This window comes from Macaca mulatta, chromosome 2 (assembly GCF_049350105.2).
Source record: "Macaca mulatta isolate MMU2019108-1 chromosome 2, T2T-MMU8v2.0, whole genome shotgun sequence".
In the NCBI taxonomy this organism is placed as follows: domain Eukaryota; kingdom Metazoa; phylum Chordata; class Mammalia; order Primates; family Cercopithecidae; genus Macaca; species Macaca mulatta.
In genome coordinates this window covers 39,103,256-39,115,810 of record NC_133407.1, presented here as the reverse complement: position 1 = coordinate 39,115,810, position 12,555 = coordinate 39,103,256, and the positions used below count along the sequence as shown (strand labels likewise).

At 40.0% G+C, this 12,555-nt stretch overlaps 1 protein-coding gene across 6 annotated transcripts in view; it reads right to left on the bottom strand.

The window, feature by feature from the left end:
• Positions 1–12,555, bottom strand: part of PPP2R3A (protein phosphatase 2 regulatory subunit B''alpha) — a 193,813-nt gene that overhangs the window by 36,758 nt on the left and 144,500 nt on the right. For all 6 annotated transcript variants that reach the window (XM_015132061.3, XM_028843433.2, NM_001257608.1 and 3 more), the window contains 1 exon segment: positions 11,779–11,885. In XM_015132061.3, coding sequence (XP_014987547.1) covers positions 11,779–11,885 — 107 coding nt within the window.

Here is a 12,555-nt window from a genome sequence, read left to right as displayed (position 1 = left end):
AGAGATAGCCTGTGGGTATACTTTTTGTACCTCTTTTTACAAGTCTCAAAATGTATTTGTCCCTCACATTTGAGTAGGAACAGAATTTTAGGTTCATAGTTATTTTCTTTGCAGTACTTGAATAATTTTGTTCCATTTCTTTTTGTGTGCACTTTATGGATAAAGTTTTTTCTTTCTGGTAGATCTTCAGACCTTTCCTATCGTTTGTGTTCTGAAATTTCACTCTAGCACAGAGGTTGACAACTGCAGTCTGTGGGCCAAACCTATCTTGCCATTTGCTTTGGTATAGCCTGTGAGCTAAAAATAGTTTTACATTTTTAAATTTGAAAAACAAAAGAATATCGTGACATGAAAATAATAATAAATGAATAGCTCAGTGTCTATTATTAAAGTTTTATTGGAACACAGCCAAATACACTTGCTTACATATTATCAATGGTTGCTTAATTGTGGCAGAGACCCACAAAGTCTAAAGTATTTATAACTGGTTAGAAAAAAATTGCTGATTCCTTCTCCTATGTATCTTTTTATGTGCTTAAACAGCTAAAACTCTGGGAATTATTAAGCTGTTATTTCTATTGCTTACAAAGAGGATTTCTTATGCCAGTATCCCAAATCAAAAACTTTTCAGTTTTTTCCATTCTATTATTCAGTTCAATGGCTGCATTTTTCCAATTTAAAAAACTTTCATTTCTAAGAAACTCGTTCTACCATTGGTTGAGGAGTGTGATATTCTCTCTTATTCCTTTGAAAATAGTAAATATGTTCATTTTGATGTCCTGTTCTGATTGTGTCTCCTTCCAAAGGTGTAAGTTCTTCCATCTGTTGAGTATTTCATTGATATTTCTTAACTGTTTGATATTTGTGCACCTTTTAAGTAGTTGAGAACAGATTGCTGCCTCTGTTCTCACTGGCTGCTTAGGAAGGGGCAGTGGGGTCGCTGGGGTTTTTAATGAGAACAGGGATAAGAGTAGGGGACAGAATGAGATGGGTTTGGATGTGTTGCTGAGGTGTACCTATTTAAGTGACTGGGCTTTCTCTGTTCCAAGCTCCACAGTCAGGGCTTTTGTCTTTCCTTTAGGGGTAGGGTGGGATATACAGGAGTTGACCTCGCTAGATGCATCTTCTTCTGGTCTTCTTGCTATTGGTTTCAGTCAAATTCAGGTGGTGAACATTAAGTGCCACTCCCATTACCTGTCTAATTGTTTTATATGTTCTACTATGAAGACTCTAAGCTGCCGGCTCCTTCATTCTGATCCCATCTGCTTTCCTCCTTCTAGTGGCCCGCTGAAAGTTTCTCTTCTTACTTTAACTGATGTTCTGTATTTCTTACTTTTATGTGGTTTGAGACTGAAAACTATAGCATGCTTTCAGCTGAACTCAGATGCTGAGTCTAATGCTGGTCTATATTACTATATTAATGCTAGTTTTTAGAAGTCCACTGAAGTGTTATTTGTGGTCTAATATGTATTTTATAAATGGTTTATGAACATAAACCACAAAGATATTTTTATCTGTTTTAAGGTAATACTTTACTGTGTCTTCAAGTAATAGGTTTCAATTTTTTCTCTTTTGTTTTTGCTTTAAAAATCTGATGTTGGGGGGGTGGCACCAAGATGGCTGAATAGGAACAGCTCCAGCCTCCAGCTCCCAGCGTGAGTGACACAGAAGACGGGTGATTTCTGCATTTCCAACTGGGATACCGGGTTCATCTCACTGGGGTGTGTCGGACAGTGTGTGCAGAAGAGTGGGTACAGCCTAACGAGCGAGAGCCGAAGCAGGGCGAGGCACTGCCTCACCTGGGAAGTGCAAGGGGGAAGGGAATTCCCTTTCCTAGCCAAGGGAAACTGTGACACACAACACTTGGGAAATCGGGCACTCCCCACTAATACTGCGCTTTACCAAGGGTCTTAGCAAACGGCATACCAGCATCTGGCTCGGAGGGTCCCATGCCCACGGAGCCTCCCTCATTGCTAGCACAGCAGTCTGAGATCTAACTGCAAGGCAGCAGCAAGGCTGGGGGAGGGACGCCCACCATTGCTGAGGTAAACAAAGTAGGTAAACGAAGCAGCTGGGAAGCTGGAACTTGGGGGAGCCCACTGCAGCTCAAGGAGGCTTGCCTGCCGCTGTAGACTCCACTTCTGCAGACAGGGCATAGCCAAACAAAAGGCAGCAGAAACCTCTGCAGATGTAAATGTCCCAGTCTGACAGCTTTGAAGAGAGTAGTGGTTCTCCCAGCACAGAGTCTGGGATCTGAGAACGGACAGACTGCCTGCTCAAGTGGGTCCCTGACTCCCGAGTAGCTTAACTGGGAGACATCCCCAACTAGGGGCAGACTGACACCTCACACGGCCGGGTAACCCTCTAAGATGAAGCTTCCAGAGGAATGATCAGACAGCAACGTTTGCTGTTCAGCAATATTCACTCTTCTTCAGCCTCCACTGCTGATATCCAGGCAAACGGGGTCTGGAGTGGACTTTGAGCAAACTCCAACAGACCTGCACCTGAGGGTCCTTACTGTTAGAAGGAAACATAACAAACAAAAAGGACACCCACACCAAAACCCCATCTGTACGTCACCATCATCAAAGACCAAAGGGAGATAAAACCACAAAGATGGCGAAAAAGCAGTGCAGAAAAGCTGGAAATTCTAAAAATCAGAGCGCCTCTCCCACTCCAAAGGAATGCAGCTCCTCGCCAGCAATGGAACAAAGCTGGACAGAGAATAACTTTGACGAGTTGAGAGAAGATGCCTTCAGACAATCGAACTTCTCCGAGCTAAAGGAGGAATTACAAACCCAAGGCAAAGAAACTAAACACCTTGAAAAAAGATTTGACAAATGGCTAACTAGAATAACCAATGTAGAGAAGTCCTTAAACGACCTGATAGAGATGAAAACCATGACACGAGAATTATGTGACAAATGCACAAGCTTCAGTAACTGACTTGATCAAGTGGAAGAAAGGGTATCAGTGACTGAAGATCAAATGAATGAAATGAAGCGAGAAGAGAAGTTTATATAAAAAAGAGTAGAAAGGGGCCGGGCGCGGTGGCTCAAGCCTGTAATCCCAGCACTTTGGGAGGCTGAGACGGGCGGATCACGAGGTCAGGAGATCGAGACCATCCTGGCTAACACGGTGAAACCCCGTCTCTACTACAAAATACAAAAAAACTAGCCGGGCGAGGTGGCGGGCACCTGTAGTCCCAGCTACTCGGGAGGCTGAGGCAGGAGAATGGCGTGAACCCGGGAGGCGGAGCTTGCAGTGAGCTGAGATCCGGCCACTGCACTCCAGCCTGGGCGACAGAGCGAGACTCCGTCTCAAAAAAAAAAAAAAAAAAAAAAAAATAGTAGAAAGAAATGAACAAAGCCTCCAAGAAATATGGGACTATGTGAAAAGACCAAATCTACGTCTGATTGGTGTACCTGAAAGTGATGGGGAGAATGGAACCAAGTTGGAAAACACTCTGCAGGATATTATCCAGGAGAACTTCCCCAACCTAGCAAGGCAGGCCAACATTCAAATTCAGGAAATACAGAGAATGCCACAAAGACACTTCTCGAGAAGAGCAACTCCAAGACACATAATTGTCAGATTCACCAAAGCTGAAATGAGCGAAAAAATGTTAAGGGCAGCCAGAGAGAAAGGTCGGGTTACCCACAAAGGGGAAGCCCATCAGATTAAACAGTGGATCTCTCGGCAGAAACTCAATAAGCCAGAAGAGAATGGGGGCCAATATTCAACATTCTTAAAGAATTTTCAACCCAGAATTTCATATCCAGTCAAACTAAGTTTCATAAGTGAAGGGGAAAGAAAATCCTTTACAGACAAGCAAATGCTGAGAGATCTTGTTACCACCAGGCCTACCCTACAAGAGCTCCTGAAGGAAGCACTAAACATGGAAAGGAACAACCAGTACCAGCCACTGCAAAAACATGCCAAAATGTAAAGACTATTGATGCTAGGAAGAAACTGCATCAACTAACGAGCAAAATAACCAGCTAACATCATAATGACAGGATTAAGTTCACACATAACAATATTAACCTTAAATGTAAATGGGCTAAATGCCCCAATTAAAAGACACAGACTGGCAAATTGGATAAAGAGTCAAGACCCATCAGTTTGCTGTATTCAGGAGACCCATCTCACATGCAGAGACACACATAGGCCCAAAATAAAGGGATGGAGGAAGATCTACAAAGCAAATGGAAAACAAAAAAAGGCAGGGGTTGCAATCCTAGTCTCTGATAAAACAGACTTTAAACCAACAAAGATCGAAAGAGACAAAGAAGGCCATTACATAATGGTAAAGGGATCAATTCAACAAGAAGAGCTAACTATCCTAAACATATATGCACCCAATACAGGAGCACCCAGATTCATAAAGCAAGTCCTTAGAGGCTTACAAAGAGACTTAGACTCCCAAAAAATAATAACGGGAGATTTTAACACCGTACTGTCAACACTAGACAGATCAACGAGACAGAAAGTTAACAAGGATATCCAGGAATTGAACTCAACTCTGCACCAAGTGGACCTAATAGATATCTACAGAAATCTCCACCCCAAATCAACAGAATATACATTCTTCTCAGCACCACATCACACTTATTCCAAAATTGACCACATAGTTGGAAGTAAAGCACTCCTCAGCAAATATGAAAGAACAGAAATTATAACAAACTGTCTCTCAGACCACAGTGCAATCAAACTAGAACTCAGGATTAAGAAACTCAATCAAAACCGCTCAACTACATGGAAACTGAACAATCTGCTCCTGAATGACTACTGGGTACATAATGAAATGAAGGCAGAAATAAAGATGTTCTTTGAAACCAATGAGAACAAAGACACAACATACCAGAATCTCTGGGACACATTTAAAGCAGTGTTTAGGGGGAAATTTATAGCACTAAATGCCAACAAGAGAAAGCAGGAAAGATCTAAAATTGACACCCTAACATCACAATTAAAGAACTAGAGAAGCAAAAGCAAACACATTCAAAAGCTAGCAGAAGGCAAGAAATAACTAAGATCAGAGCAGAACTAAAGGAGACAGAGACACAAAAAACCCTTCAAAAAAATCAATGAATCCAGGAGCTGGTTTTTTGAAAAGATCAACAAAATTGATAGACCGCTAGCAAGACTAATAAAGAAGAGAGAAGAATCAAATAGATGCAATAAAAAATGATGATAAAGGGGATATCACCACCGACCCCACAGAAATACAAACTACCATCACAGAATATTATAAACACCTCTACGCAAATAAACTAGAAAATCTAGGAGAAATTGATAAATTCCTGGACACTTACACTCTCCCAAGACTAAACTAGGGAGAAGTTGAATCCCTGAATAGACCAATAACGGGCTCTGAAATTGAGGCAATAATTAATAGCCTACCAACTAAAAAAACTCCAGGACCAGACGGATTCAAAGCTGAATTCTACCAGAGGTACAAGGAGGAGCTGGTACCATTCCTTCTGAAACTATTCCAATGGATAGAAAAAGAGGGAATCCTCCCTAACTTATTTTATGAGGCCAACATCATCCTGATACCAAAGCCTGGCAAAGACACAACAAAAAAAGAGAATTTTAGACCAATATCCCTCATGAACATTGATGCAAAAAACCTCAATAAAATACTGACAAACCGAATCCAGCAGCATGTCAAAAAGCTTATCCACCATGATCAAGTGGGCTTCATCCCTGGGATGCAAGTCTGGTTCAACATATGCAAATCAATAAACATAATCCAGCATATAAACATAACCAAAGACAAAAACCACATGATTATCTCAATAGATGTAGAAAAGGCCTTTGACAAAATTCAATAGCCCTTCATGCTAAAAACTCTCAATAAATTCAGTATTGATGGAATATATCTCAAAATAATAAGAGCTATTTATGACACACCCACAGCCAATATCATACTGAATGGGCAAAAACTGGAAGCATTCCCCTTGAAAACTGGCACAAGACAGGGATGTCCTCTCTCACCACTCCTATTCAACACAGTGTTGGAAGTTCTGGCCAGGGCAATCAGGCAAGAGAAAGAGATAAAGGGTATTCAATTAGGAAAAGAGAAAGTCAAATTATCCGTGTTTGCAGATGATATGATTGTATAGTTAGAAAACCCCATCGTCTCAGCCCAAAATCTCCTTAAGCTGATAAGCAACTTCAGCAAAGTCCCAGGATACAAACCAATGTGCAAAAATCACTAGCATTCTTATATGCCAATAACAGACAGAGAGCCAAATCATGAATGAACTTCCATTCACAATTGCTTCAAAGAGAAAAAAATACCTAGGAATCCAACTTACAAGGAATGTGAAGGACCTGTTCAAGGAGAACTACAAACCACTGCTCAGTGAAATAAAAGAGGATACAAACAAATGGAAGAACATTCCATGCTCATGGATAGGAAGAATCAATATCATGAAAATGGCCATACTGCCCAAGGTAATTTATAGATTCAATGCCATCTCCATTAAGCTACCAATGACTTTCTTTACAGATTGGGAAAAAACTACTTTAAAGTTCATATGGAATCAAAAAAGAGCCCGCATTGCTAAGACAGTCCTAAGCCAAAAGAACAAAGTTGGAGGCATCAGGCTACCTGACTTCAAACTATACTACAAGACTACACTAACAAAAACAGCATGGTACTGGTACCAAAACAGAGATATAGACCAATGGAACAGAATAGAGCCCTCAGAAATAATACCACACATCTACAACCATCTGATCTTTGACAAACCTGACAAAAACAAGAAATGAGGAAAGGATTCCCTATTTAATAAATGGTGTTGGGAAAACTGGCTAGCCATAAGTAGAAAGCTGAAACTGGATCCCTTCCTTACACCTTATACAAAAATTAATTCAAGATGGATTAGAGACTTAAATGTTAGACCTAAAACCATAAAAACCCTAGAAGAAAACCTAGGCAATACCATTCAGGACATAGGCATGGGCAAGGACTTCATGTCTAAAACACCAACAGCAATGGCAACAAAAGCCAAAATTGACAAATGGGATCTAATTAAACTAAAGAGCTTCTGCACAGCAAAAGAAACTACCATCAGAGTGAACAGGCAACCTACAGAATGGGAAAAATTTTTGCAATCTACTCATCTGACAAAGGGCTAATATCCAGAAACTACAAAGAACTCAAACAAATTTACAAGAAAAAAAAAAACAATCCCATCAAAAGGTGGGCAAAGGATATGAACAGACACTTCTCAAAAGAAGACATGTATGCAGCCAAGAGATACATGAAAAAATGCTCATCATCACTAGCCAGCAGAGAAATGCAAATCAAAACTGCAATGAGATACCATCTCACACCAGTTAGAATAGCAATCATTTATTGGCTAGCCGTAAGTAGAAAGCTGAAACTGGATCCTTTCCTTACTCCTTATACAAAAATTTATTAAAGATGGATTAGAGACTTAAATGTTAGACCTAATACCATAAAAACCCTAGAAGAAAACCTAGGTAATACCATTCAGGACATAGGCATGGGCAAGGACTTTATGTCTAAAACACCAAAAGCAATGGCAACAAAAGCCAAAATTGACAAATGGGATCTAATTAAACTAAAGACCTTCTGCACAGCAAAAGAAACTACCATCAGAGTGAACAGGCAACCTACAGAATGGGAGAAAATTTTTGTAATCTACTCATCTGACAAAGGGCTAATATCCAGATCCTATAAAGAACTCAATCAAATTTACAAGAAAAAAACTAACAACCCCATCAAAAAGTGGGCAAAGGATATGAACAGACACTTCTCAAAAGAAGACATTCATACAGCCAACAGACACATGAAAAAATGCTCATCACCACTCGCCATCAGAGAAATGCAAACCAAGACCACAATGAGACACCATCTCACACCAGTTAGAATGGTGATCATTAAAAAGTCAGGATGAGTTCATGTCCTTTGTAGGGACATGGATGCAGTTGGAAACCATCATTCTCAGCAAATATTGCAAGAACAGAAAACCAAATACCTCTTGTTCTCACTCATAGGTTGGAATTGAACAATGAGAACACTTGGACACAGGAAGGGGAACATCACACACTGGGGCCTGTTGTGGGATTGGGGGACAGGGGAGGGATAGCATTAGGAGATATATCTAATGTAAATGATGAGTTAATGGGTGCAGCACACCAACATGGCACATGTATACATATGTAACAAACCTGACATTGTGCACATGTACCCTAGAACTTAAAGTATAATAAAAAAATAAAAAGAAATAAAAATCTGATGTTATCAAGATAGTTTTTTGGGGGTTTTAATTATTTTCACATTCAACCTTTGTTGTTGTCATGCAATAAATGAATCTTTTTATTTTGGTAAGTGACTTTATTCCTTTTACATTCACTGTTCTAGAAATATTTGCATTAGTTCTGGCATCTTTAGTTTATGCTGCATGGTCTGTGTTTTTCTTTTGTGTGTACATGTTTTCTGATTTAATTAGAATGTTTAGTCTGGCTTTAGTTTTGTAACAGTTTATTTTAATTTTCTTAAACCCCCAACTTATCAGCTTTTGAGAGCATCTGTTGAGACCCTGCTAATGAAACTTACACATATATTTACTTCCTCCTTTTTACATCTTCAGTTACACTTTTTTTTTTTATGGAATATTATGTTCTGCTCTCTTTTAATGTCCTTAGTTGTTTAGCCTCATTTCTACATTTAAATGGATTGAATGCTCACTATTATTTCTTTTCTACCATGGCTGCTCATTTCTGAGCCTTTTATTTTGGCTTGTCTCTTGGTTTTAAGATTATGTACTTTTTAAGGAAGAGCTCCTGGGTATTATATAATCTCTAGTTCTCATATGTTTGACAATATCTATCTGTGTCTTTATGCTTGAATACCATCTTGGCTTGGTATAAAATTCTTGGATATAGAGTTTCTTTCTGTGAGGAAGTTGCAAACACTGTTTCATGGTCTTTCAGTATTCAATTTTACGGAGGCATGCTGATTTTTTTTTTTTTTTTAACCAGTTGTCTGGTGACTTGAATTTTTAAAATTGGAAAAAAAAAAAAAAACTCAATGATATACCTTTATTCATCCTTGAGTTCTAGTAAATTCACAATGCAAATCTGGGGTCAATCACTATTCATTATCAGTATTTCCTGGACAAGGCGTGATTTCTGACCTTTCCTATTCAGGTTTTCTTTCATTTCAAAAAAGCTTTTCTATTGTCTTTTAATATATTTTGCTATTTTATATATTCTTTTGTCTAAAATACATAAATAAGATCCCATTTGCTCTCCTTACATATACCTAATTTTCTTTTGGATACTTTTTTTGTTCTTTTCTATTACATTTTACTTGATCTTTCATAGTCTTCTTCCTCACCTCCAGTTTTTCCTAATTAAAGTCCAGAAGTACACATCCACAAAATGATTTTAATGCTTAATAGAACTGTACAGGGTACATGCAGTATAATTTTATTAATCTTCCCATTAGATATCTAGATGGCCTCCAAATTTTCACTATTCTAAACATCCACACTTGGGGTGTGTGTGTGTGTGTGTGTGTGTGTGTCAGGGTCTAGCTCTGTCTGTCAGGCTGGAGTGCAGTTGTGCAATCTCAGCTCACTGCAGCCTCTGCCTCCCATGCTCAAGTGATCCTCCCACCTCAGCCTCCTGAGTAGCTGGGACTACAGGCACACATCACTACACCAGGCTAATTTTTGTATTTTTTGTAGAGATGGGGTTTCACCACATTGCCCAGGCTGGTCTCAAACTCCTAGGCTCAAGCGACCTCTTTGCCTCAGTCTCCGAAAGTGCTAGGATTACAGGCATGAGTGACTGCGCCTGTCCAATCCACACATATTCTTTTTTTTTTTTTTTTTTTTTTTTGAGACGGAGTCTGGCTCTGTCGCCCAGGCTGGAGTGCGGTAGCGCGATCTCCACTCACTGCAAGCTCCGCCTCCCGGGTTCACGCCATTCTCCTGCCTCAGCCTCCCGTGTAGCTGGGACTACAGGCGCCTGCCACTGCGCCCGGCTAATTTTTGTATTTTTTTAGTAGAGACGGGGTTTCACCGTGTTAGTCAGGATGGTCTCAATCTCCTGACCTCGTGATCCACCCGTCTCGGCCTCCCAAAGTGCTGGGATTACAGGTGCGAGCCACCGCGCCCGGCCCAATCCACACATATTCTTAACTGCAGCAATGTTGCCTCTTAAGACTGGTACGCTAACCGTAATTCCTAGTATGGCAGCTCAATGCAAAAAAACCTTTAAATCATGCTTGTGAATCCATTTCTCTATATTCTCATGCATTGAGGCTTAAGATACTGAGAGCGCAATGAATGATTTTAAGGGTTTCCAGGTCATCGCCATAAAAATGAAATCCTAGTTTTGTGGCTAAGCAGGTTAAAGAAATCTCTCAATGAAAGAAAGTGCTTTGGTGATGGCTTGGTTCAGCACCCTCAAAAAAACTAATATTTAATGGTAGAGGTATGAGTTGGTACAATCTATATTGAGGACTATCTGACTTTATCTATGGGGCTGGATAGTTTCTGTTTATCCCTCTAAACCTGCTCTTCCCTGATCTCTATGCCTCAGGAGGCTGACCTGAATGGACCACATCAGAGACCATATTTGAGACACTGTCTCAAAAAAAAAAAAAAAAAAAAAAAAAAAGAATTCATCTATCTTTCTTTCTATATATACTTAGATAGATGGAGAGAGAGGCTCTTTGGAAGGGTAAGCAAGAACATGATGACACTTGTAGCTTCTGGGGAGGAGAACTGGGTAGGAGGAAACTTCTTACTATTTCTTTTGTTTCTTTGAATATTATATCATATGAATAGTGCCTGTTCAAAAAGTATACTACATTAATGAGAAAGATTGAGGCCTTTACAGAAGCTATGAGTTAATAAGGAAGAATTAGAAGAATTACAGAAGGAGTTACTAGAAGATGATGGAAAAAAACAGCAAATTATAAAGTTGCTGAAATGATCCAAGGAGTCAAATTCTTGGATAATTAAATTTCTTAACATGGTCCCTTTATGGAATTATGCTCTGACTAGTAGAAATACATGTAGAAGTTACTTCCTGCACAAAACCATGTATAATAATTTGTTCTAAACATAATCATCTTTATTACTGAAGGAGCTTTAGTTTAGTGTTTTTTTTTTTTTTTTTTTTTGGAGACAGATTTTTGCTCGTTGCCCAAGCTGGAGTGCAATGGCGCGATCTCGGCTCACTGCAACCTCTGCCTCCCAGGTAAAAGCAATTCTCCTGCCTCAGCCTTCCAAGTAGCTGGGATTACAGGCTTGCGCCACCACACCTGGCTAATATTTTGTATTTTTAGTAGAGACAGGGTTTCTCCATGTTGGTCAGGCTGGTTTCAAACTCCCGACCTCTGGTTATCCGCCCGCCTTGGCCTCCCAAAGTGCTGGGATTACAGGTGTGAGCCACCGTGCCTGGCCACAGCTTTAGTTCTTTTAGCCTCCTCCTTTATGTACAGGGTTTATCAATATCAGCAAAATAGTAGTTTGATTGTTCAGTGATCTTGATTTCCAGTGAAAGATGAGACTTGTTAAAGGAAATGGACATGAGAAGACTATCAGGAAATGAGTGAAGATTGCTGGAAAAGGTAATCATTTAACTAAAGTTGGTTAAATCACATTTTTATGCTATTCAAAAATGGAAAAAATAGAAAAGGATTTTGTAAGGGGGTCTGAATATTCTGGACATGCGCATTCCTGTTAAAAAGTTCTACAAGACATAAGGAAACTCACTCACCCTTCCTGGAATTGTGCTTGGGCAGATTCCTCTGCAACAAGTGTCTCATACTCCTCAGCGGCAAACCGGTCCCAGTCTGAGGGCTCAGGCCCATCGTTCTCAACATCCTGATTGGAAAGAAGACAGCCACAAGAAACAAAAATAATCAAAGACAAAGAATTGGAGATAGATCATCACACAAATGTATACTGTGAAAAAATCCTAACTGAAATGTTTCATTTCAATGGGTTTAAAAGAGGTGCTAAGGTAACACTCCTACGGTAATTTTCTACACCTCAAAAGGGAAAATTCAACTGTTTAGAAGCTAGATTTTTTAGGTATAGATTCCATTTTTTTCTTTTTCTTTTTTTTTTGAGATGGAGTCTCATTCTGTCACCTAGGCTGAAGTATAGTGGCACGATCTCAGCTCACTGCAGCCTCTGCCTCCTGGGTTCAAGCAATGTCTGGCGATCGGCCTCAGCCTCCCGAGTAGCTGGGACTACAGGCAAGTGCCACCACGTCCAGCTAATTTTTGTATTTTGTAGAGACAGGGTTTCGCCATGTTGGCCAGGCTGGTCTCGAACTCCTGACCTCAGGCGATCTGTCTGCCTCAGCCTCCCAAAGTGCTGGGATTACAGGCGGAAGCCACCGTGCCTGACTGATTCCAACTCTTTTTTTTAAAAGAGACAGGGTCCCACTGTGTTGCCCAGTCTGGAGTGCAGTGGTACAATAATAGCTTACTGCCAGCCTCAAAATCTGGGCTCAAGTGATTTTCCTACCTCAGCCTACTGAGTAGCT